General features: G+C 42.6%; 1 protein-coding gene across 1 annotated transcript; it reads right to left on the bottom strand.

The window, feature by feature from the left end:
• Positions 1–733: 733 nt before the first annotated feature.
• On the bottom strand, positions 734–22303 carry C3H1orf198 (chromosome 3 C1orf198 homolog). Its single transcript, XM_030945500.1, has 4 exons — positions 21860–22303; positions 14339–14389; positions 5069–5620; positions 734–3171 (listed from the first exon to the last, which is right to left on the bottom strand). Exons 1-4 carry the CDS (start codon positions 22205–22207, stop codon positions 3115–3117), a joined length of 1008 nt encoding a protein of 335 aa, XP_030801360.1. The 5' UTR covers positions 22208–22303; the 3' UTR covers positions 734–3114.
• Between the last annotated feature and the right edge of the window lie 1761 nt (positions 22304–24064).

The following is a 24064-nucleotide window of genomic DNA, read 5'->3' as shown; positions in this document are numbered from 1 at the left end:
TCCAAACCAAATTCTTCTTCAAATGCCTTTTTAGCTGCTGGAAATCCAGCTCGAGTACAAACCAAATTGTTTTTCGAAGTACATTTCTGGAAGATGATAGATGTGAGCATACAGAAGAAAAACTATCCTTGTGGCTGCACATTTGATTCTCTTACACTTTGGGAACTTGCTGCACATCACAAAAGGCAGGCAGTGAGACTACCCAGTGGCCTCTGCTAGCACCTTCCTTTTTTGAGATGCTTTTAAAGCCTACACATGACCCATTCTCTCCCCCATCCTTCTTGGGTGAAGGAACAGCTGTGTGGTGTTTCACTGACAGCTGGGGCTAAACCACAACATGCAGTTTTCAAATTGCTTCTGCAATAATGATCCAGATACTGCTTTGGATTACCTGGACATACTGGTGGGAGAGTGTGTGTGTTAGGTTTAAGTCTATTACAGTGAAGTACAAATAGATTTTAGTCTTTCCAAATCTCATCCTGCCCCCAGTTGTCAAATTACATGATGAAGCAAGGATATCTCCCCATATAGATTAGCTTAATGGCTTGAAAAAACAGCTGAAGTGTGTCGATTTTTTTTCCCCCCAATATAAAAAATTTGCTTTCTAAATTCTGAATCAAATCATTCCTGGCTGTCTCTCAGGCAGATTCAAGATGCCCCAAACAACTCCAATGGCACCAAGAAAAGCTGAGTATCAAGGACAGCAGACAAAGCAGCACAAAAACCTTGACAGTTCTATTTAAAGTGACTTTATTAAAACATTGTTAATATAAAATGTGACCAAATACAATTTCATTTTTGTAAGAATGTTTAATAAAAACATATTCAAGAAAGAAGGAGCATCAACTCTTGTCAAAGCACAGGAAAAACCTACCAGGATAAGTAAAAAGTTCTGCAGCATGTTCTACCAGCTGGTCCCAATGTGTATTAGGGTCGAGTTAGCCGATGGAAGAGACAGGCAGCCCCGGTTCTTCCCTAAGAAGCTTTAAGGTATTACCAGAGATTTAAAGTAACCCTCCTTGACAGTAGGAGACTTTTGTTTTCAGCTCTCCCCAAATCAGAATAAGATTAGAATGTGCATCTTCATTTTGGATTTACTACTTTTCAGCAGCTGAATGTACAGAAAATCAGATTCACTGGTAACTGGAAACCCCAAGATTAACACTTGTTAGGTTTAAAAGGAAGGTGCAAGTCAATATCAATATTAGACCTAAAGAATTTGTATTAAAGTTCTTCTAAGCTGTATTAACTCTGGATGCTTGTAGCAAATGCTACAAAAGAAAAAACAGCGGAAAAGTCCAGGATGGTAACAACAAATATCTTCTGAACTGCTGAATGCAGAGATAACATCCACGAACTACAGGAGTTTGTACATCTCAGGAAGAATGGACAAAAGCTTTCAGAAGCCAATAAATAAGAGTATGCTATACAATGACTTTTACTCAGTGGTGATCTTGCCATTTAGCTAAGGAACCTTTTAAGAAAACACTAGAAAAGGTGGAGGTTTTGGCCTTGGTGTTTTGGTTTTTTGTGGGTTTTTTCTGGTGGATTGTGGGGGCAAGAAAAGGGGGATATGCTTACAGCATTTTGCTTGCCCAACAAGTAAATTTTAATGCTCTATCAGCACACTCTGCTTGTTCAGAGCAAGCAGCACACCAATTAGGATTCTTCCAGGACATTGCAAACTCTTCCTGTAACAAGCAGAAAAAATCCTGCTGCATCCAATTCTGCATTTAACTGCCCCTGGCACTGAACCAAATGTCAAGTGCTAATCCATGAGAAGCCTAGCACGACTATGGCTTAGGAGATGGTGACCTTCTTACAGCCTTGGCTGGGACCCATGAGAGCCCTGTGTTTTGCCTTCTACCCCAAACAAATGCTATGGGACTATTGCTGAGGTAAAGGGAAAAGTCAAACCTTTGGCATTGGAGCAGACCAGTCACTGGCTGTGCGTGGGGGAATTAAGGCTTCAAGGTGAGGTAAACACAGTGAGAATCAGGGTGTAAATCATGCTGCATTTCAGAGACAACAGATCCAAACGACAGCTACTCTTGCTCTCTACATTTTAAACACCAAAGATCATTCAAAAGCAGAACTGGAGGCAACACTGCCAAGGGCCACCTTGAGATGCCTCTCTGCACCTTAGGAATAAATGTAAGCCAGATGTTGAACACTAAAGAGGATGAACCCACAAGGAGGAAAAAGCACCAAAGTTGATGAGTTCTTGAGACGACAAGCTGCTTAAAAAACAAAAAAGCCTCACACTGCTGTGACCTCCCATAAACATAGTGGTTTACTGACACAAGGTAATCTACACTCCAGAAACTCTCAGTGCTGTAGTTCCAGCACTAGTATTATAAAGAATTATGCTCTAGTAAGGAGGCAGTGAAATTGTATTCCCTGAAGAATTTCTCCAATTTATTAGCTGTTGTCCCACTTCCTTCTACCCACCCCCAATCTTCAATCCAAACACCAGAAACACCATTTCCCCAGGTCATTTTTCTAAAACTCTAAAGTTATTTTAGCAGATTTGTAGGGTACAAACACAGTGCTTTTTTGGATCCATCATTTTGGCAACACCTTTGCCTTCTTCAGAAGAAAAACTGTCTTCAGTAAGTGGTACAAAAGATACTTTCAAAGGAAACCAAATCTAGAAATCAATGCAATTCTGGATGCTTGCCTTTCATACTGTTTTTTGCTAGTTATCTGAAGCATGGTTGGAACCACTGCACGTGCAACACTATTTCTTACAAGCCATGCTAGCAAGGTTTCCACTGAAAACTGCAATCTGGTCCTGTAGGTTCCATTTCTAGGATACAGAGATTCTCATTTGTGTTTCTTTGACATGTGTACAGTAACTTCTCCCATCCTCTCAATACAGTAGCTACTAAAAATTTTAACAGATATTAAAAAAATATCCAAATGAAACCACACTTCTATCACTGTTTAAAAAACAAAAACGCATACGGTATTACAAAAGTTTATACAAAGGCAACATTTAAGAGTTTGAAAGTTACTTCTAGAAAAAGACACAAATGCTAGTAAATTAACATACAAGGAGAAAGGTGTTCCACTCCTTCCCCAAAATTGGTTTGATCTGTTTTGAAGTATCTTTTACCAGTTGTCTAGAAAATCAAAGCCAGTCTTCAAGATAACATTGCTTGTACTAGTCTGCAAAGTAAAAAAAAAAGGGAAATTAAGATGTAGTTGTTAATTATTGTATTACAAACTCAATATTTGACTGCCTATCTAAAAACTGAAGTCTAAAATGTTGTCTGACAATATTTCAAGATCTTTACCATGCTCTAGGATACCTAAGTACCTACACCATAAAATGCTAAACATGACATGGAAAAATACTCACAGTGCCCAAAAAGGCAATTCCAGATAAAAATAAAATTATTCTTGTGGTCTGCAGGCAAAATGTTTTGGTTTTTTCCTCATGGAAAAATTCATGAAGATCAATTTTTCAGACTACATTGGGAATTACAGAGAATGAAACAGACACAGAAGGCAAGCATCATTAATTCAACAGATTGTCTGTTGCAATTAGAGTCAGTTGTTTGCAGAAAACTACACAGATTAAACTTTGATGACAAGTTATTTACTACTCTATCCAGAACATACTCACTCCTGCAGGGTTAGCCATGACATTTAAGGTGATTCTAATGTTTAGGAAGAGTATTCAAGAGGCACAGCTGAGTCTCTGGATTCTCTTCCTAGAGCATGGCTTCCCAGAACAGGGAAGATAATCCAGAAAAGAAGAAAGGAAGAAATTCTTGTAATACATGAAGTTGTCTGCTCCTTTGTTCCCATTTTCACATGGGAGGGTTGTTTCTCCACAGAGAGAAAAAACAGGCTTTTCAAACAATTTCAGTTATCTTGAAAACATTCACAAAGGAACTGAAACTGTTAATTTGCAAGAAAACATGTTAAAGCCTTTAACTCAAAATAAACGACTACCGTGTTCACAAATTGTAGCCAGGCAGCTCAGGAAGCATTATCCCTCAGCTTCAGAAAATGGTAACTAAAGAAAGGGCTTCAAATACCGGAGTGGCTTAAGTATTGTTCTCTCCTAAGTGCTGCCACTTACTTCTCTTGCAGCCAGTTACCTCACCCTGCATCTTTCTGACTTTACATCATCTCATTTGGAATTTGAACAATCACAGCTGGGAAAATAGAAAAAAGGCAAAGCTGTGTGAAGTGCTGAAGGTGTACAGTAACATGTCAGGCTACTGCCAGAGCGATGACACAGATTCCAAACAGAACTGCACAGCTCTGCTTGAAGTACCACTCCTCTTCTCTACTTCACAGTTTTCAAGCTTTTGATCTCTTTCTTTTTTTTCCCCTCTCTGTATCATATCCTGCTGTTTCCTTTCTTTTCTCACAGATCAGCATCTGCTTTTTAAAATAGCTTCAATTGGCTATTGAGCTGCTTAAGGTTATTTTTTGTTGTTGGGTTGTTTGGGTTTTTTCATTTAAAAAAACATGGAGAAGGCTAATTCTGGAAACTCATTCTATTTCTGTTTTGGACTTTAAGAGAAAACACATTTGAAAGCAGCACAGCTGCCTGGGACAAGGCACTGGGAAGTGGCTGTCAGGCTACTGCTAGGAACAGCTGAGAACCAGTTCACCATTCACCACTATGCTGTGTGTACCAAAAAAGTATGCTAGACCCTGGTTCACCTACTTTTCAAGTTAAAAAGCTTATTCTTTCCATGAAGTGTTTTGCTTTTGCAAATAAAACCCCACAACCTCTTCTGTGTGATACAGCAACTTGCTAGGTTGCTGTCAATGAGCTACTTGGTGCCTTGTCAGCATTTCTGGTGTTAGATTTAAATTGTGCCTTTATCCTATGTGTTAAAAAGCACTTAATTGAAGTTAACACGTCAAGCAGACTGTCAAATAACAGATTAAATAGACTTCTTCACATTTGAAAGACAACAATCCAGCAAGCTGAGCTATGGCTTAGTGATTTTTGGAGTCCCTAATCTTCCAGTGGCCTTGCCAGATTTTAATGTGCTGTACAGTTCTTAAATATAAGGACCGTGGGTATAGCAGTACTCACCTGTCCAGGCATTTGTGGGTCTGTAAGAATAGTACCATCAGTATCTTCCTTGTTTGTCCTAGAAGATGCCAGATCCTGTGGTGGATCAGGAAGAAAGAAGTCATCTAGAGAACTAGTAGGGAGCTGAGTAGGTCGAGGTTTCTCCCACTCCAGAGACACAGACGGGGTGCTGGGGGCAGCAGACTTCTCTGCTTTTGTTATGCTGGGCTTCTCAGCTTTGGTCATCTCCTTTGAAGCAGACTCTTGTCTGTAAAAAGAGGGAAGCGGCTTCTCTCCTTTCTCCATGGACTTGATCTGGCTGGGGGTCAGGGACTGGAACTCAGATTTGTCTCCTTCAAACTTGGAGCGCTCTGCATTTATCTTCCAGAAGGATGACTCCTCTTCCTTCCTGGGTGCTATCAACCCCTCAGAGCCAGGGGGCTTATTGGCCTGAGAAGATTTAGGGACCTGGACACCAGGTGCTGCTTTAGCAGGCTGCCTCTGCTCGTTCTGCAGCTGGGCACCACCTTGCTCTTGTATGGAGAGAGATGCAACGCTGAACTCCATCTGGCTCTGTTCAGGGACAGAAAACAGCATTTCAAAGAGCTTCACACTGAGACAGTTTTGACTTTCTGACCCTGGTGCACACAGATAACGCCTCAGCCCACTGCGAGACAGCTCTCAGACAACAGATACCACAGCAAAGCTAACTTAATTCCTCCATAAATGTTTATCTTTGTAGTTTCATAAAAATAATGATTTTTAAAAGTCTGATCTGCAAGCAAACATAAAGTCACAGACCTGCTGCAGGAGAGACAGAGAAAGGAATTGTATTGGAGTTACTCAGTGCCATCTAAGGCAGCAGTGCACAGCATGCACAGCACTGAAACATTAGAATAGCAGCACTAAAACATTACAACAGCTGCAGATGCATTTTGAAAGTCAGAGATGCTTTACATGAAAATTTTAAGCAAAAAAAGCTTCAGAGTGTAGCTCAAAAAGGCAATTTTCCATTACAGTCTTTGAAATAGCTGGCTCCAGGTCCATCTGCTTCCAAAATAAAGGATTAGATGTAATGGGTATGCATGACATAGGTGAATCATTTTATAATTCTAATGCCCCTCTGAAGGAAGAGAAATAATTCCAGCAGGACCATTCTTCGCCTATTCTTGAGCCCTGGTTTGCTTTCACTTGCCGTGCTGAGATAGCTGTACCCACTTTTGAGAGGTAACACTGGCCCAAGGAAGCAAGTGACCACAGTATGCATGAAAATGCATGAAAAAAATCTTACAAGTCACAGAAAAGTGAACAGTACTTCAAAATGTTTGCTTTACTTACCACCACCTCAGTAAAATGATTCTCAACTAGCTAGACACTCTTCAGGCTAATAAAAGTTAAGCCTTATTACCCTCTGAGAAACATGTAGCATATGTGCCAGGAAAGAACAACCTAATACACAGACTTGTGTTTGCAAAAAGGGACAAATAATGCAAGGGAAAAAAAATGCCTTTCCTTTGAAACCTGTGTTGTTGTCATCATGGGCCTGATTGGGTTTGAAAAAAACTCAAGAGGACTTGTAGCTTTTGCTACAAGTTGAAGTTCATTACAAATTTGTAATGTTTTTTCACCATTCTACTTCACTGCCCAGCCTTTCCTGAATAAAACTGCAATAGCATCTATGGGCTTCAGTCTAAAACAAGTCCTAGTTGCATATCATTTTCACTGAAGTGTTTGATCTCAAGTCCTACATTATTGTGCATGTGAAGTTCAAAGGGGCTCTAGATCTAGCAGGACTCACAAGCCTAGTAGTTAATATTCAGAAACTTCTCATCAAAGAACAACTGTTAACCCAGCAACTGGTTATTTATAAAACAATTTTTTTTAAAACAGTCAGTAGCTGACTACACATAATTTGATTCATGGACTTAGATCTGACCTTTCTAAAGAATTAGATGCATGGTTTTTCCAAGGATGTAGGCAAGAGAGCACCAAGCTCTGTGTTCTCATGAAGAATATACTGTGCTATCAAAAGATGCAGAACATAAACAAGCTGCAAGTAATTATAGCTCAGCTAGAATAAGGTGAGGGCAAGGATACACACAAGTCTTACCAAACAACTCAACACCCCACCCTGGCTGCAAAAACCTATGAGGAAAAATCTTAGTGCTCTGATTTATTTTTTTTAAACAAGTCACGACGTAAAATTAAGAGCAGGATATTTACTCACAGAAAAATTTTGCATAAACAAACCATGGATGCAATGGTATTGAGGATTATTTACAGTGACTGCCATTCTCTATATTAAAATATAGGGATTTATTTCCCTAAGCTCATTTGGCAGTACTACTGAATAGTGATTTACCACCCTGAAGTTAAGATGCTTTAAGACTTTAGAACTGATAAAATCCCAGCTTAAAAAAACACACAACACAATATCAAATAGACCTGCAATTCCCCAGTAGCCAAGAGAAAAAAACAAAAGGCAGATTCCAAAAATCAAAGACAGGTTAAAAAGAAAAATCCATCTTGGAAGATTTAAGTCATGTAGAAATTAAAACAGTGCTACTTTTTGTCCTGCAGCAGTCTGCTGTCTTCTGAATAGCCTGTCCTGGGGCTCACACTGGGGATGACAGTAGCTAAAGGCCATCACAGCAGCAGTCACTTTCAGCAGAATGATTCCTTCACCCCCCAGCCCAAGGGAGAGGCAAGATCAGTGCCCAGAGTGCAGAGCAGCCATCACAGCCCCCAGGTCCACCAGGGCAGCGTTGGAAATAAAATCCAGAAAAAACACCCATGGAAGGGAAGTATGGGTCTTTTAAAATAAAAATTAGAAAAAAAAGTAAACCCACAAGCTGGCTCTGCATTTCAAGAGCGGATAGCCAGACAAGCTGAGCCAGGCCTTCTGAGAAGTTCTCAGGTATGGAGCTAAAGCCACTGACTGTGGTAATATTTAATGTTCTTTTTATGGGGCAAAACATCCAGCTCAGAGATGTGGTTTGGAAGCGGCATCTCGCTCCTAGCGTAGAGAAGAGCGTGGCACTGCAGCAGCACCTCAGGCAGTGCCTTTCCAACTTCAGTGCCTTCCCTTTCCAACCTGCTCATGGATGCATGCTCTGGAGAGGATGTCCTCTCTGCCCTTTTGTGCAGGGACCACAGGGTGCACCCATTTCAGAAGACAGGACCACCTGACACTTGAGATTGCATATCTGTCTCACAGAATGCGCTGGAGATCAAACAGCTCACAGCCTCACACAGAATAGTCCAAATGAAAATACTTCCTCAGGAGTTTTCCTTCTCCCACAAGGAAGGCAAAGAAGACAAGACTACCCCGACAGGTTCTGAAAGCACTGTGTCTCAGCATGATGTAAATACAGCTCTGAGAGGTCACAGGGAGAATTCTGCTTCTAGCCTTTAATTCCAGAGGCCAAGAACTTCTGGGGACCAGTCACAAGATATTCTGTTTTCCCTGAAATATATAATGCTTCTATTTGACTTCTGAGGTTATTTAACACATCTAAGCCCCTAAGAAATGTAGCTGACGAAAGAAAATGATTAATAGGCAATATCTTTCCAGTCAAAAAATTGGCAATAAAACACCCTCCCCTGCAAGGAAAAAACAAACAACAGAGCAGCAGCCTAAGTAGGAAGATAATTTCACAGAGATAGAAAAGGCCCATGTGTGAAACACCCTGTGCTGATATCTAAGTAATGAGTAGTACTGTACACTCTAATGAGTCACTAGACCCTACAAATGTGATTTTAATTAGAGTTCTGCTCTCAATTTCTTACATCAGATTGCAAATTGGCAACTGGTTGCGTCAGCAGGAGAAGGAAGGAACCTATATTTAAAAGACAGCAACCTCCCCCTCCCTCCCAAAAAATGCCTTTTCCTTTGGGTTTGCCAGCCATGAGAATACCTTGATGTACATCTCTCCTGGCCCCAGCCAAACTCAGGGTAGCAGCTCACCTGTTAAGGTTTGCCTTCCCCAGGCTGGGCACAGTTGCTGCGAGCTGCACCTGCCCATGCAGGGCTCAGAAGCAGAACTGCACTTGGGGCACTCCACCAGCTGCCACCCTGGGGAGGCAAACACTGAACAGTGGGGTGTGATTTCATGGTCAGAAGTGAATTGTCTTCCAGGCACAGTTTGGGATTCTAGAGAGAGGGTTTCAGTTCCCCGCTGCTTTCATTGATTTTGTATTACTTTACATGAGCTGCAGTTTCTGTACATATAAATCCCCATCTGAGGAATAAAATAAAAATATTTTCTTTTTCCTACCATCAGTCCAAATGGTATTTCTGGGAATTGTTCTGCCCAGAAAGTCTCAAGAGTTTAAAGACAGACTAGCACAGTCCCAACTGTAATTTCTAGAAATTACTGGAATTCAAATAAAAGCTATTAACAGCAGTAGTATTTTCAAGATATTGCATGGGCAAGTCTTTCTCAACACATTAAGAGAGAGGGGGTAGAGAGTGCATGTGAAAGCATGCACAAAGAAGTATTTTGAGGTAGAGCAAACCTAGAAGCCTGTGTTCTTTTCAGTCTTATCCCTCTGGTCCCAAACCACTGCAAGGGTTTAAATAAAGGATGTCCTGTCTTGATCATTTTTCTGTATCATAAATATAAATAATATTATAAATTGCAGGTTTTAGGAGGCTGTATGTCCATCTTTCCATAAAAAGACCATATTAAGGTATTTAGGATTTTTTTTACTGGATTAAAGAATTTAGACCAAACTTCAGTCTCAAGGCAGCAATAATCCACTAAATTGCAATAGTGGCTGTATATACTCCTGGGAAACAATGTATGCTGAAAGAGAGGCACCAGGGGCACTGAGAATGTAATGATTTAATTACACTGTATGAAATCAGGTCTCAGTTCATAAGTACATATTAAAAACAAGATGACCACAAAGAATCCACGAACTTTTAAAGCTTCTTATTCACTCATCAGGAATGTGTGCTATTTTACTAAGCAGTCACGCAAATGCAGCCAAAACAAATTGTTTTGCTTGGCAGGCTGAAAATTCCAAATTGTTGAGACAAAGACTACAGAAACACTGTCAAAGCAACTTGTTTTAAGCACAGCCTGATAAATGCAGAAGTAAGAAAGCCAATTTTAAAAGATTTAGAAGATGACTTTGCTTTGCTGAATGGACAAAACCAAAATAAATATAGGGCTCAAAGCAGCTGCAGTTTTTGCTTTGTTTCCTGCGCACACCGTGGGTGTTTTCAGGATCTTTTCAAGAGTCAGAAAGAAATCCTTAGGTCAGCAGAGGCAAATTGCAAGGGCAAAAAATAGAGCAAAGCACTCAAAACCAACCTAAGTAATTTTAGTCCATACAGAAGTCAATGCCAATGTTATATAGTATGGACCTTTGGAGGAAATTCCATTCTATACTCTGCTGATATGAACGGAATCCAGCCAGCCACTGTTTCTGGCTAGCTTGAGCAAGCTTGTACTGACAGTGCCTGGTTTTATGCTCAAAACCAACAAAGATTGATGCAGGTAACTGAATCCCTACACTTGGCCATACAGACTAAGATAAACCTTCAACACAGCTTCTATGACCACAGGTTGGGGTTGGTGGGGTTTTCTTTGCTCAAGAACTAGTAGTCAACAGAAGTTTTACAGCACTGTGTTTTAAGCACACGTAGTCTAAATCAAAATGGAAGGCTAATCTCAAGAGCTCAGGGATCACTCTCCTTCCAAGGAAGTGCTGCCATTTACACCAGCTTGGTAAAAATAATCACACCAAATTATAGCTTGTAACAAACAATTATGATATCATGCTGCTAAGGAAGGAAGGAAAAATTCTCTTCTGCCACTGTGTTCCTATTTAAAACAAAGCACCAACTAGGGCTTGTACAAAGAAGGATACTGAAGACTGCCTCAATTTTAGACAAAGGAAACAGTTGGTAAAGCATGTTTATTACAAGTGGAACATAGCTGTTTTCTCCCCAAATCATTGCTGGGATTAGATCACTTCTGTAGCAATATAATTAGGGAACTCAGACAAGGAGACAGCAACCAGATTATTGAAGGGATTGAAGCCTGTCACTTCTTAATTTTGCTTTTTTTTTTTTGTTTGTTTGTTTATTTTAATCACATCTCAGAGGCTTCTCTTTTCAACAAATACCTCAGGCCCTGTTGAAAACAGAAGAGAATCAGCAACTATTCTACCTGTATCAAGAAAAAGAAATCTTTAGATATATATGTGTCAATTTAAAGCATTTGGAATAAAACCTATTTTCATTAATACCATGAATTAGAAGTAAATTGCAATTTATTCCCATGCTGCTCAGTGCATTCCGTGTGTTAACTGAGGTGGCAAACTGAAATAATTTCTGCCCATTACTAAATTAATTAAGTCCCCCCCTGCCCCTGCCCAAATCTAAAATCACAAAACCCATAAAGTTCTGAGTTCAGGAAGAGTTGCAGAGAAATCTTACTTCCAAGTTCAGGCATGACTCTTGTTTTCCATTTATATCCTGAGGTCCGTGCTGAGTTTCACTGAATTTTTACTTCAAACAAACCAAGAAACCTCAAAGCTAAACTCAGCCAAAATGTCATCTTTCATCTCAGGTAAACCTGAAGCCATAAATAGAATGCCCCGAATTCATAAACCTGGGTAGAGCTCCAGTTAAAAATGTAACCCACATTTCAAGACATGTTATGTCCATGAGGGCTCCACCCATGAACCAAATCACTCCCTCCAATTCAATCTTTAGTTTTAAAATGTCAGCCCTTTTGCAGTGCCAAGAGAACTCACTGCTTCCCAAGTTTTTCTTCTGAGAAGTGTTATTGTTATCTACTAAAAATATTATTTTAAATGCTGTCTAACAGCAAACTCGGCAATTTACACTGCAGTTCTACTTTGTTTGCCTTGTCTGAGGATTTAAAAATAAAAAGGTGAGACAAGAAATACTCATCTAAAAATAGTGGAGATATTCATGCAAGTGTTTGTTGTGATATGAACGACTGCAGCCCTATCTCACATTTGTGATTAAAATGAGAATACAGAAAGTTTACTTGTGACACAAGTGAAGTCACTAAGCCCTTCAACAAGGTTCTGAACAAAATGACAGCAATTCAGTACACTGTTCTCTGGATAAGTTTGACTGCCATGGAAGTAGGGAATCCATGGCACTAGCTACAGTGAGAAAAACTTGTCCATACCTTATCAACTCGAATGCCCACTGGCATCACTGTTACAGCTGAGAGCCTTCAGCCTGGGAGAATTCATGCCCTCCACTCTTCTCTACACTTCTCACTACCCCCTCACAGTTTGCCTCATGGTAGTTACAGAAAATACTCATTTTACTGCTTTATTTTCCTTTCTCAGTGTTAAAAAAAAAAAAAAAAAAAAAAAAAAACAACAAAAAAAGGGCACTATTGGTTTAACTGATTTACATCTCTACTTTCTTCTGCTCTGCAAAAGCCACATTCCCTTCCTTGGGTGAGCCAGAGCACATTCGTGCACATTCAGGCAATAACATGCCAAAAACCCAAACCAAACAAAAAGCTCTGCATTAAAGGTAGATCAGGGAGAAGAGTATTGTGGAAAGAACAACCCATCCTGGGGAGAGCTCATGGAATGGAAAGAGCCTCAAATAACAGTGGGAACAGGTCTGGCTCACAGGACATTGAACAATGCATTACAACACACCAACCTTCATGAACAGCTCATTCAGGTTTCCTCACATGGCACCACTTGTGTAAGGCTACTTTTTCCTCAGCTGGTACCTCATTAAAAATTGCCTTCCAGTACTACCTCATAAAAGTTAGGGAAGATCAAAGAGTAAGCACAAAGCAAGATCTCCACTTTTGAAAAGGAAGACTCAGTGGTGGAAGGATTTGGTTGAAAGACTGATACACTGGGGAAAAACCAAAAGGAAGAATCCACAGGAACCAACCAAACCATACCCCATAAATCCAGACAAAATGGATTCTCTTTTTTGAGACTTTTGCTGAAGAAAAAGACCATGCAACTTTTCAGCCCACAGCTGTGGCACAGCTTTTATTTCTGGTCAGCAAGGAGGGAGAGGGGAAAGAGGGAAACACAGAAAATCCTCCACTGGTTCCTGAACCATCACAGCTTTTAAGGGAGTTTTAAGGCAAGTGAAGACTGGCATTGGTTTCTCCTAAACTGCAGCACTGCAGGCTGCCAGGACCCAGGAGTCACATCAAGTTATAGGTTAATCAGCTTCTGCAAAGCACAGATGGGGTGCAGCTACAGGCACTGACCTTGAGCAGGGAGGGCTAAGTCTCAGGTCAACTGGATTAATTTAGTATTCACTGGCATTTCCAAATAATTACTCTGCATTAGGTTAAGATTATATTCATAAGGTTGTACATGATTATCTACATAGTTCAAGGGCAAAAAAAAAAAAAAGAAACAGGGAACAGGGCAGTAGCAGCTTTCTCTGGCAGATAAGGGCAGAAAACACAAAGTCTGAAATGTGTGATTAAATTAACATGCCTGCCATACCCAGTTGAGAAAGACAATGAGCTGTGGTTTTGCTCCCAGAATTTTTCCAACAAGAACTATACTTGATTTCCCACCACCACATATGGCACAACTGTGTTTCCTCACGCTGCAGGCTCAGACAAACGGAGAACTCTGGCTCTGCGTTAGCCACATGAGAATCCCACCATAAATAATGCTTTAACAAAATACCAGAGATAAAGTGAGGTGTAAAAGAAGCCCCAAACCAACTCACCACAGAAAAATATGGGTTTTTTTTAAGGAGCCTTTTGGATAAAAAATAACATAGAGCTTCTAGCATGGCCCCAGGTTAACGAGTTTAACTACATTTGTCCTAAGACAACATTCTAGTTCCTAATAAAAAGATGAAGTACTTGATAGGCTTTCAGAAAGAATCCAGTGAAGTTATGAGATATCTGCACATTTGTCACACCATCTTCTACTACTTTACTCCTGACCTAAAAGTGAAATGCAGCTATGTTTATACAGTATCTGAGACAAGGGTCTTACTAAACGTGGAAGGTTGATTACAAAGATTGCAAGAAAAAATAAAATTATAATGAATTGGTTTTACATCTGCACTCAAAGCCAGAACATTAGTTCATGAAGTATATTTTTGAGTATCTCCTGATGTAAATCAAAGCGTATCATTTCTGTTTGATTTGCAGCATGGTCACTTTATGCTGCTGCATAGAATAAGGTGACATTAATCTATCAAGTTAACAAAATGAAGACAATAAATGCAGTAGGAGCAGTATAAAATGACGAAGCAACATAAAAAAAAAAAAAAAGCTGTTTAATTACCTTTGTTTCCCAGGAGAACGGAGCTGAGTGTTCATCTTGCCAAGTTATGTCCTGAAATAAAATTGAAGAATGACTAAAAATCAGAAGAGTAGCTTCATCTTCTCAGAAGCATCACACAGATGACATTATGTTACACTTCTGGAACTATAACAACCACTGCTACTACAGAACTGACTAAAAAGTGAAAGCACTCCTTAAAGATGGCACTGATTACATTTTAAGACTGACTTAAAGCAGGTCCTCTAAAGGGAAGGTTATCAATTCTATACCACTTTAATCTACAAAGTATGTGAAGGTTTAGCCTGGTCTAAATCTCCTGAAATGGTTTCTCCACAAACAGCTTTAAAATGCATTATATTTCCAGTCTTCTACTAGGAGTTTCTTTGGTAGCCACTAGCAACACCCAGGGACAGAAACAACAAAAGGAGAAGGGGATTCAGGGAAATCAAGTCCCATTTACCCCCTTTGGCAGACCAAAGAGCACAAGCACAGCCAGGCAGTCGTGGGGCAGTGAAACAGATGTGTGGCCAAGGCACAGCTGGATCCAGCCCCAACAGGACACATCATTGCACCACGGCAGTGACGGCGCTCTGAAATAAATGTTCAGAGGTGGTGAAGGAGCCACACAGCACCCACAGCACAAAAGCTCAAATCCATTATTTGAAGAGGCTGCATTTCTGAAAATGATGCCTAAGGGAGAAATTTAAACAGTCTCTTCACACATGCCATGCCCTCCAGAAATACATGCAGCCCACACTGAAAAAAGAAAGGGTGGAAAATAATTTGAAAAATGATTGTTGTTCATATTTGTTGAAGAATTAAAACAACATGATTGCATTTCTATTCCTAGTCATGGCTGGGACTCACTGGTACATGGGATGGTCCCACAGGTAGAGGTGGTGAGCAGGTCACTGCCTGTGGACACGGCAGCACACCAGGGAAGGAACAGGAGTGGGAGCACCGTATGGAAAGGGACAGGCCAGGAGTAACCATGCAGGATTTTCACACTCCTGCTGTTCAGAGACTAGCAGAATTCAACCATGTTTTAACACAACACAGGAACCCCACACTTCACTGTGGCTGCTTTTTTCTTCTTATTCCTGGTCTTTGCCTTTCTAGGAATGTATTTCTCAGACATCTGATAACATTCTCCTGATCTGCCCTCTCTTATTTCACCGTAGGCAGATTTTTTTTGGCCTAGAGCTATGAGATTATGATTAGAAGTGTCTAAAACCATCTCCTAAACACAAAAACATGGCATACTCCAACTATTACTCATCTGTGAAATACAGAGTTTCTAGCAGCAAGGTATTTGTGGTATATATGAGGGTGATCTCACACTCTTTAAAAGAACTGGCCTGGTAGAGCTCATCTAAGAGAAAAGACCTGGGCTCTTCTCAATCACATATTGTGGCCAAAAGGAAGTTTGGTGTAGGACATTTTTGCCAAGAACACAAATGTAATTCAGGTTCTCTCAATCCAGGAAACAGATTATCAGATGTTTTAACATTTAAAGGAAAAAAGGAGCAGAAGTCTGCTTTTTAGTATCTATCAGCATTTGCACTGTGGTGTGCTGCTGTCTGCATGGGAATGCCACACCACTCAACGTCTGATACCTCACAGCAGGTGCGTCTAATTATTTCAAACTCCTTCTAGGACAATGTCCTTTGCCTCTGAAATGGAGTTATTCATTTCTGAACAACTGGAGTTCATAATTTCTGAAGCATGCATGAGAGAGGAATCACGGCCCAGAAGGGAAGAGATATGGGAGACCCTAACTATTGGATTGAGCATCACACCCAAGGCAGGACTATAACACTTCTGTCTGCCTGGGGTCTGAATAAATCAGGGCTTGACTTCAACCACAGCAGTAAAGGACAGAACTGAAGTCCAGAGAACACTGTAACACTGCTACATGTAGTCACAGCACCTTAAAGCTCCAGATGTGTAGGCCTAGGTGCCACTGGGTTTTATCTAAAGAGTTGAAAGGAAGCTCTGTCTTCTTGCTATTTACAGGACAAGCAAACCAGCCAGGGACCAGTTTTAAACTTGGCAGTAAGCCAAGTTCATCCTCGTGCTGGATCCAAGACATCCAGTTCTTCATTTCGCTGTATTTGAGGCAAGAGAAGACAGCACTGGCAGGGACAGCTCTTCACCCAACACTCCCTGCACACCCTCAGCTCAGCCGTGACACACTGCTGTGAGCGAGCCCTGAGGACAAAAAACCACAGAGGGATGAAAAAGCAGCATGGGCAAGGCAGAGTGAAGGTATGAGGCTGTCATGCAGCAGGATACATCATTCCCTGCAGGACAGAGCAAGTCAGCCTCCCACTTCATGGAAGCTGATGTCTCCTCAAGCATTGCTGTCCTTGTTGGCACCGCAACTCGTAACCTCAACCTCCAGCATGGGCAAGCAAAAAGTTCCTGGAATGACTTACTTTGGTAACAGCTGTCAGAAGTTCTGGTCAGAGATAGAATCTAAGAGTTTCACAGATTATATAAGATGGAAGTAGTAGACCCTTGTTAGGCAGCAGCTCTCTAAAAGAAAAGGATCATATACTTGGTTTTTTTACTTAAATGATGGCTCATTGTTTCTTGGGCTGCACAGCCCAGCCCTCCTCAGAGCCAGTAACTCTGAGGAGCCATGTCCACATTCAAAAGATGTTCTGTGGGATATAGCAAAGAATAAAATAGGATGAGACATGGCTGGAGGATACAAACCTTCAAGCAATTGATGTCTGTGGTTATTTGAAGTGTACTTGGGGCTAGGATGAAGGAGACAGTTGACAAGTTCTGCCTGTGGGAAGGGAAGGGAAGGGAAGGGAAGGGAAGGGAAGGGAAGGGAAGGGAAGGGAAGGGAAGGGAAGGGAAGGGAAGGGAAGGGAAGGGAAGGGAAGGGAAGGGAAGGAAGGGAAGAAGGGAAGGGGAAGGGAAGGGAAGGGAAGGGGAGGGAAGGGAAGGGAAGTTTGTGGCCTCCACCTCATGTGTCTTCACACAGAGAACATGCAGAGGACCAAGTGAAAAGACAGGATACTGTTGAATCGTGTTGTACTATCTAAACTGCCTGAATCATGTTTATCACCAACCAAATATGAGAAGGAACTTAGGTTTTTTGTAGAATAAACAAGTTCTTACATGCTTGAAGAAACTGGGAGCAAAAGAATCAACTGTTTCAATAATAACAAAAGAGAATTATGACTGGAAATTCTAGGGGAAAAGGATTCAAGGCCATTTATCATCAACATAGATTAGAAAAAATCCATATCTGATCAGCTTTTGTTTTCAGCACACAACAATGCCTTCTTCCAGCAAGAAGGCAAATAAATAAACTTTTGTTCACCAGGGTTAAAAAAAGAACCTATTTGTAAGAAATGGGGCCTCATGCAACATATTTCAAAGCTGAAAAAGACTAGTGAGAAAGAAGCAAAGATGTGGCTATACACTTGACTTCAACAACCAGCTGCAAAATACATAAAAAATAACCACAAATTACATTTGCTATATGTAGGCAGCTTGCTGCAAAACAACATCTGAATTTCAAAATGGAAGGCACTGGTAGAAGTGTGCCTGTGTGTCTGACATGAGCATTGTTCAGCACAGCTGACAGTAGCTGGGCAAGACACAAACCCACCAATAAATGCTTCTCAGAAGTGTTATCAGAACAGGACTTGCTGGTTCTGAGGTTTTACTGCACTCAAACGCTGCCTTTCATTTTTGGGTGTTTAAAAAGCACAAATCTCTAAAAGGCCAAACTTCAAAGTTTTTGCTATATTGATTATTTGTTGCTTTAAAGCAATTTTAAGTAGGGAGGTAAAAGGGTTGATCCTCTGTTTGGTGCCAAAGTTCTTAATGCTAAGAAAAACAAACAGCATCTCTGCCTGAAGGTGGGTAAGTCAAGCTTCCCTCTTAAAACAATGAATGACGCTAACCAAACTCTCTTACCTGTCTTTCCTCCACATAAAATGTTTATCACTTCCTAAAGCATATGGCATTTTTTCCAATGAAAAGTTAATTCTTTCACATCCAACTCTTTTACTGCTCAAATACTTGATATCCATTAAAAAAAAAACAACTAAAAAACAAAGGGAAAATCAGACCTTAATTCCATGTCTACGTCACATGCTTATGGATAAAGAGGGATGGTATTAAGAGAACAGTGAGAACTTGCTGTAAACTGAATATCTACATTATCTTTTACTGAACCAGAGAGAAAACAGTGGCATCAACTGACACCAAAACAGCTGCACTATCAAAGGCTGACCACTACAGCATGCAAAGGGTGGTAGCCTCTCAATACTGCTGGTTTTCCACCTATTCCCTTCATGGTTTACAGCATATTTCAAAAATAATCAATCTATATTACATTCATGCTCAATCTCAGCTTGTATTTCCAGATTTCTCCCTGCTCAGTTAATCTCCATTTCTACCACTATGGGCATTAGAATGAAGAAATTATAAATGGAGAAATGCCAGCAATTGGAGGCTTGTTGGAAAGAGGAAGCTCTGTTGCAGCATCCAAAAGCCCTTGGTCAGGAGGCCTGGGCTGTCTAGACACAGAAAATTATGGTGAAGCAACAAATAGCCTCCTGTGCTGGGCTCATGTGCCATGATAGCAAGCCAATCTTCAGCAAACAGGACAAAACTTATTTCACTGGGGTGTGAAATGCCCCTGTTAGCCTAATTCTCTTTTGAAACTGTGTTCACAGTGCCTGCAGGGCTTCTGCTACCAGCTCCATGACTGGTGATGCCGCAATGAGGATAAGATGGAAGGGAAGGAGCAGTGACTCCAGGCATTTGCTAAGAGTCACACATGGTGCTGCAGTGCTCTAGCATTATAAAATGACTGGATCATGGCTACAGGATACCACAGTCCTGTTACTGCACGTCTATTTTCTGTAACACCCTTCCCACACAGCCAACATAGTCAAAGGTGTTTTGAAAACGTAAGAGATGTTTATAGTTTGAGAACTTACAGTCCTGGGCTACAAGTTCAGGAGATAAATTTGGTATTAGAAGAAATATACAGGAAGTGCTAGGGGCGAGAAAGAGGGAAGCAACTGTCCAGAAATACAAGACCACTACATATGTCCTCTGGACCACCTTATCATAATGGTCATATGCATGAAAATGGGACTGAAACAGTGAGAGGCCCGGACCAGCAAATCAGTATCTTCAGTATTCATCCTTGGTTTGCTTTCTGCCACGTCTTCCAGAGAACATGAGGTCAGAGAGATCAAATTTCTGTGCTTAAGCAAGCCCAGGTAGATCACTACAGATTTCAACATCAGTTAACAGGGAAGATGAGCTGTCGCTGGAAACATGAAACTTTTGGACCAGGTGTATCAGCAAGAACATCATCAGGCCAAAACACTCTCACTGAAAGCGCTGCAGCATCCACAAGTGATTCTGAGGCACGCGGGCTACCCTCCGTTTCCTTGCCTTAGGAAACCATACACAATAGCCAGGGAGAGCAGCCAGGACCAATCCAATTGTCCTGAGCGAGGGCTGGGTGCCCACGGTGAGTGCAGCAGCTGAGTGTCACACAGGCTCAGGGGCTCCTGAGCAGTCTGAGCAGGACACACAGACAGCACAGCTCTGCAGGCCAAGCGTTGGCCAGCCCGGGAAGCAGAACCGAACCGGCAAGGGACGGGCACGGCGCTGGCTCTGCCACAGCAGGACAAGGAGGGACAATTTGTCAGCCAGGGCAAACGTCCAGCAATCAGGTCGAATGCCAGCAAGGGAGCCAGGGGAGAGGAAGCTATCAGATGAAGAGCCAGGAAAGGCTCCAAGGCTCAGTGGTACAGTTGGAAGAACTAAAATGGAAATGGCAAATGCCAAAATGAGTGGAATCTCTTTTCTTCAGAGAAACAATTTATATTAACTTCTGCTTAGAAGTCAAAGAGGAAGTCAATTGAGGCAGATGCTTCCAAAATTAAACACTTTGTATCAAGTATTTGGACGAACCTTGCCTTCTTTGGTTAATGGCTACAGAAACATTAACATTATGCATATTGTAACTGTATTTGGGGAGAAGAGGGGAAAGAAAACTATTTGCCCAGTTTCAGATGGACTCTCTAGATGTTTAGGAAATTATTATTTCCATACAGTGCAGCACTACGCTTACAAACATGCTTGCTTTCCTTCCAGATCCACATAATTCAAAGCAGAAAGCACAGCAGAGCTCTCCAAGGCTGGGAAAACTGAACATAATTATTTTCCACACTCTTTAAATTCTTTCACTACTAACTTCAGATTTAAGTTTCTTTTCAAAGGTTGTTTGCACAACCAAATGTATTGTCTTGTGTCCTTCTTCTACATCTCTTTTTGGCCATTACTATCAAATATTTATCTAGAATTTTGGGTATCATGACCTAGACAAACCTGAGCTACATCCTGTGCTCTCTAGCTTTAGATATGATGTGTGTGCAGCACAGCATTACACCTTTCTGACAGGGGAAACACAGGCAGCAGTCCCCTGGCACAAAGCTGGTTGGGAACCAGGATGCCCAGTATCAGTGTGCCCCACATGCTTCTTAGAAATCCCATTGCAAGGGATATTGGAGAGGAGCCTAAAAGTAGCCCTGCTCTCTTTAAATTGGATTGATGATTACAAACAGAGAAGCAGATTTTTTTCTTTTTCTGGTAGAAGCCACATAACTAGCAATAGGTTGCTTAAAGTTATTATACAGACATAGTGAAAGAAACCGGCTCTGTAACCAGAATAAAAGAATATAATAGAAATGTAAAAGAATAGAAAACAAAGGGAATCAATACACTGAATAAGAGACACAGTATCCGAAGAGTACTGTCAGGTTGCTTCAAGCATTGTTAGACCTTCCTCTTCAAGGGCTCACACTCGGTAACACGACCCACTGCTCCAGACCGGGTACTCTTTTACTGTGGATTTCCAGAGGGGTTGCCACGCTTCACCACTGGATAGATGCCTCTCAGAAGGTTCAAAATCCATACTTTTTGCCATCTATCTTTCCACACCCTTGTTTTTCCTGGCATGTGACATGGAACAGGCTGTATTTTTTTTAAGGTGTCAAACATGCCAAGAGCTGGAATGTTTTCAGCGTTGTATTTTTAACCGTGTCTAAAACTAGAAACGAAAAGGAAGAGATTTAATTCAGTGTAAACATTCCCTACAGCCCATTTTCAGCAAGAGACTACGTCCAGCGCCATGCCCCGCCGTCGGGGGAACTGGGACCGTCCAAGTCTTTCTTGCAAAATCCTCTTCAGCGCTATCGTTGCCGGCGCCTTCCCTGCCTTTACGGGCGGTGAACATCCCGCCCTCCCGCACAGCCAGGCAGCGGGGAAAGGAACCGAGCTCATCACCGGGGCAACTCGCCCGGCTGCCGACGGTGCGGAGCGCCCGCGACCCCGGCCAGCCCAGCGCGGCCGCACCGCAGCCCGGGGAGGTGGCGGCCGCCGCGCCCCGCCCGTGCCGGGGCTGGGCAGCGCCGCTCCCGCCCGGACCCCCGGCGCCCCTTCCCCTTTCCCTTCCCCCGCGGCCGGTACCTCGTCTCCGAAGCGCACCACCTTCTGCCCGGTGTTGAGGCGCAGGCTGGGGTAGGAGGCGGGCGGCGCGGGCGGGCGGGTGGTGCCGCGGTGCGCGGCGTAGCGGGCCTGGACGTGCGGCTCCACCAGGCACTTGTCGATGATCTCGTCCTGCTGCCGGGGCGGCAGCCGCTCCCACTCGGGCCCGTAGCGCTCGCGGATCCGCTCCTTCTCCGCCATGATCTTGCGCGCCATGGGGCTCAGCGAGGAGAAGTAGCTAAACCGCTTGCGCTCCCGCTCGTCCAGCGGCCGGTTCCCGTTCATCACCGCCGTGCGGGAAGCGGCGATAGCCGCCGCCATGGAGGCCATGGCCACCCCGCCGCCGCCAGCCCCGCACTCGCACGGCGGGATTGGGGATGGCACCGGCAAGAGAACCGCCTCCTCCGCTCCCCTCCGGCAGACGCCGCCTCCCTCGCTCCCTATAAAGCCGGGCGGCCACCGCCCCGCGCTGCCCGCCCCCCGCACGCCCTGCCCGCCTCCCCCGCGGCGCCGCCCGCTCCCGCTGCACGGAGCCGGCCTTTCTCCCGCCGCCTCGGGCCGGCGACAGGGAGGGAAGCGGGGACGCCGCCTCCCGGGCTTGCTTCGGTCTCGGTACCGTCGATAGCGTGGGGCTGAGCGCGGCCCGGCGTCCTCAAGCGCTCCTGCCCGTAGCGCTCGTCTCCCACAGCCCTTCCCCTTTGGCCGAGGAGGTAAACTGTAGTATTCCCACGCTGCCGGGGCCAGGAGCACCAGGAAGGGACTTGCCTCAGCTGGCAGTGGAGCACCGTGCCCAAGAACCTGCCTTTTCTCACTCCCTAAATAAGTCCTACGTGTTTCTTAACACGATAGAAGGTCCAGCAGCTGCTGTCAGAAGAGAGAGGATGCCTGGCACAGGCGCTTCTGTACAACTCCACGGACTAGGGAGCAAGATTGTCTGAAGCCTCCGTATTTATTTGATAGTACAGCTGCAGCCTAAGTGTAACAAATCTGTGCAGTAGGCATTAGTTACATTAGTAAAACATTTCTAAAGGCTGAAATAATTAGGCTTTCTGGTCTCTTCATTTGCTGTACAAATGCTCCTTTCCGGTAACAAGTCCTTATTTTGGCAAAAGATTCACTGAGGTCCCACACACAAATTCCCAAAAGATGACCAGTCTCCTGGGGTGGGGTGGAGGAAGCATAGTTCCTTTCCTCAAAACAAACAAACAACAACAACAAAAAACAACCCAAGCTTACCTAACATAGGCAACTATGTCAGAAGATTTATGTGAGACTAAATCTATTTTGACTTTTGGCCTAGGTAGTTACAAGGAATTTTTATTATCTTCAAAATATATTTCAAAGTAGCACAAATATTGAGGTTCAGATTAATGGTTTTTCATTGCTTAGCCTATTTTTTTTCCTCAGTCTGCTTTCTTTAGTATCATTCTTAATAGATAAATGACTGGGGCTGCAATACATTAATGTTCCATTTAAGAGTTCAAATGGTATCGCTAGACCAGCTGTGTAAGATGACACAGAAGAGGATGGAAAATGATAATTAGATTTCTCCACATACTTGGTTCTTTGGAGGTAATTACAGTTCCCCAAGTCATCACATACCAGCCCAGTTATATAATCCTGTTTTGTTTGTTAAACTTGTTTGAGAGCACTTGACTTCAGCTCGCTTTCTTTCTTAGTCATCTGCCTCACGCCCAGAGAAAGAAGCCTTTGAAACACGTTTGCAGGCACACACACACACTCCTAAGAGGTGTAACAGACATTACCCCAACCCTCCCGCGATCTCCCATTAATCTCTTTTGTCTGCCACCAGCGGGTGGGGACGAAGTCAGTCACAGGAGTAAGAAATGAGGACAAGGAAACCCAGACAATTGTACATGGTTTGTTTGTCCAGGTAGTTTTTTTCCTTCCCCACCACCCCTTCTCCACTCCCTCTGGTCTAAACCCCGAAACAAAACCCCTCCTTTTTTTAGTTCCCAAGACTGTCTGGTCACATGCCAATATAATTCCCCTTTCTCAATGAATAATATAGAGCATAACAAAACTTAGAAGAGGCTTAGAAGATCACATTAGAACACAATCAAGGCAAAAAGTTAGGCATATTTTCCAGGCTGCTGTTTTTCCAGGAAAATAACAATTCCTTTCCTCCTTAATGAAATGTAATAGAGGCTTCTTAAACTTCTAGAC

The sequence above is a fragment of the Camarhynchus parvulus genome, chromosome 3 (assembly GCF_901933205.1).
Source record: "Camarhynchus parvulus chromosome 3, STF_HiC, whole genome shotgun sequence".
Lineage (NCBI taxonomy): Eukaryota > Metazoa > Chordata > Aves > Passeriformes > Thraupidae > Camarhynchus > Camarhynchus parvulus.
Note: the sequence above shows the minus strand (reverse complement) of the source record. Positions and strands in the feature narration are given on the sequence as shown.

Bases quoted from the DNA above. Each gene is read 5' to 3' on its own strand.
- C3H1orf198 (XM_030945500.1), bottom strand. From the start codon at position 22,207: ATGGCCTCCATGGCGGCGGCTATCGCCGCTTCCCGCACGGCGGTGATG. The intron at 5,621-14,338 runs GTAATTAAACAG...GTCCCTGAACAG, and splicing joins CGTTCTCCTGGGAAACAAAG to AGCCAGATGGAGTTCAGCGT. The intron at 3,172-5,068 runs GTGAGTACTGCT...TTTACTTTGCAG, and splicing joins ACCCACAAATGCCTGGACAG to ACTAGTACAAGCAATGTTAT.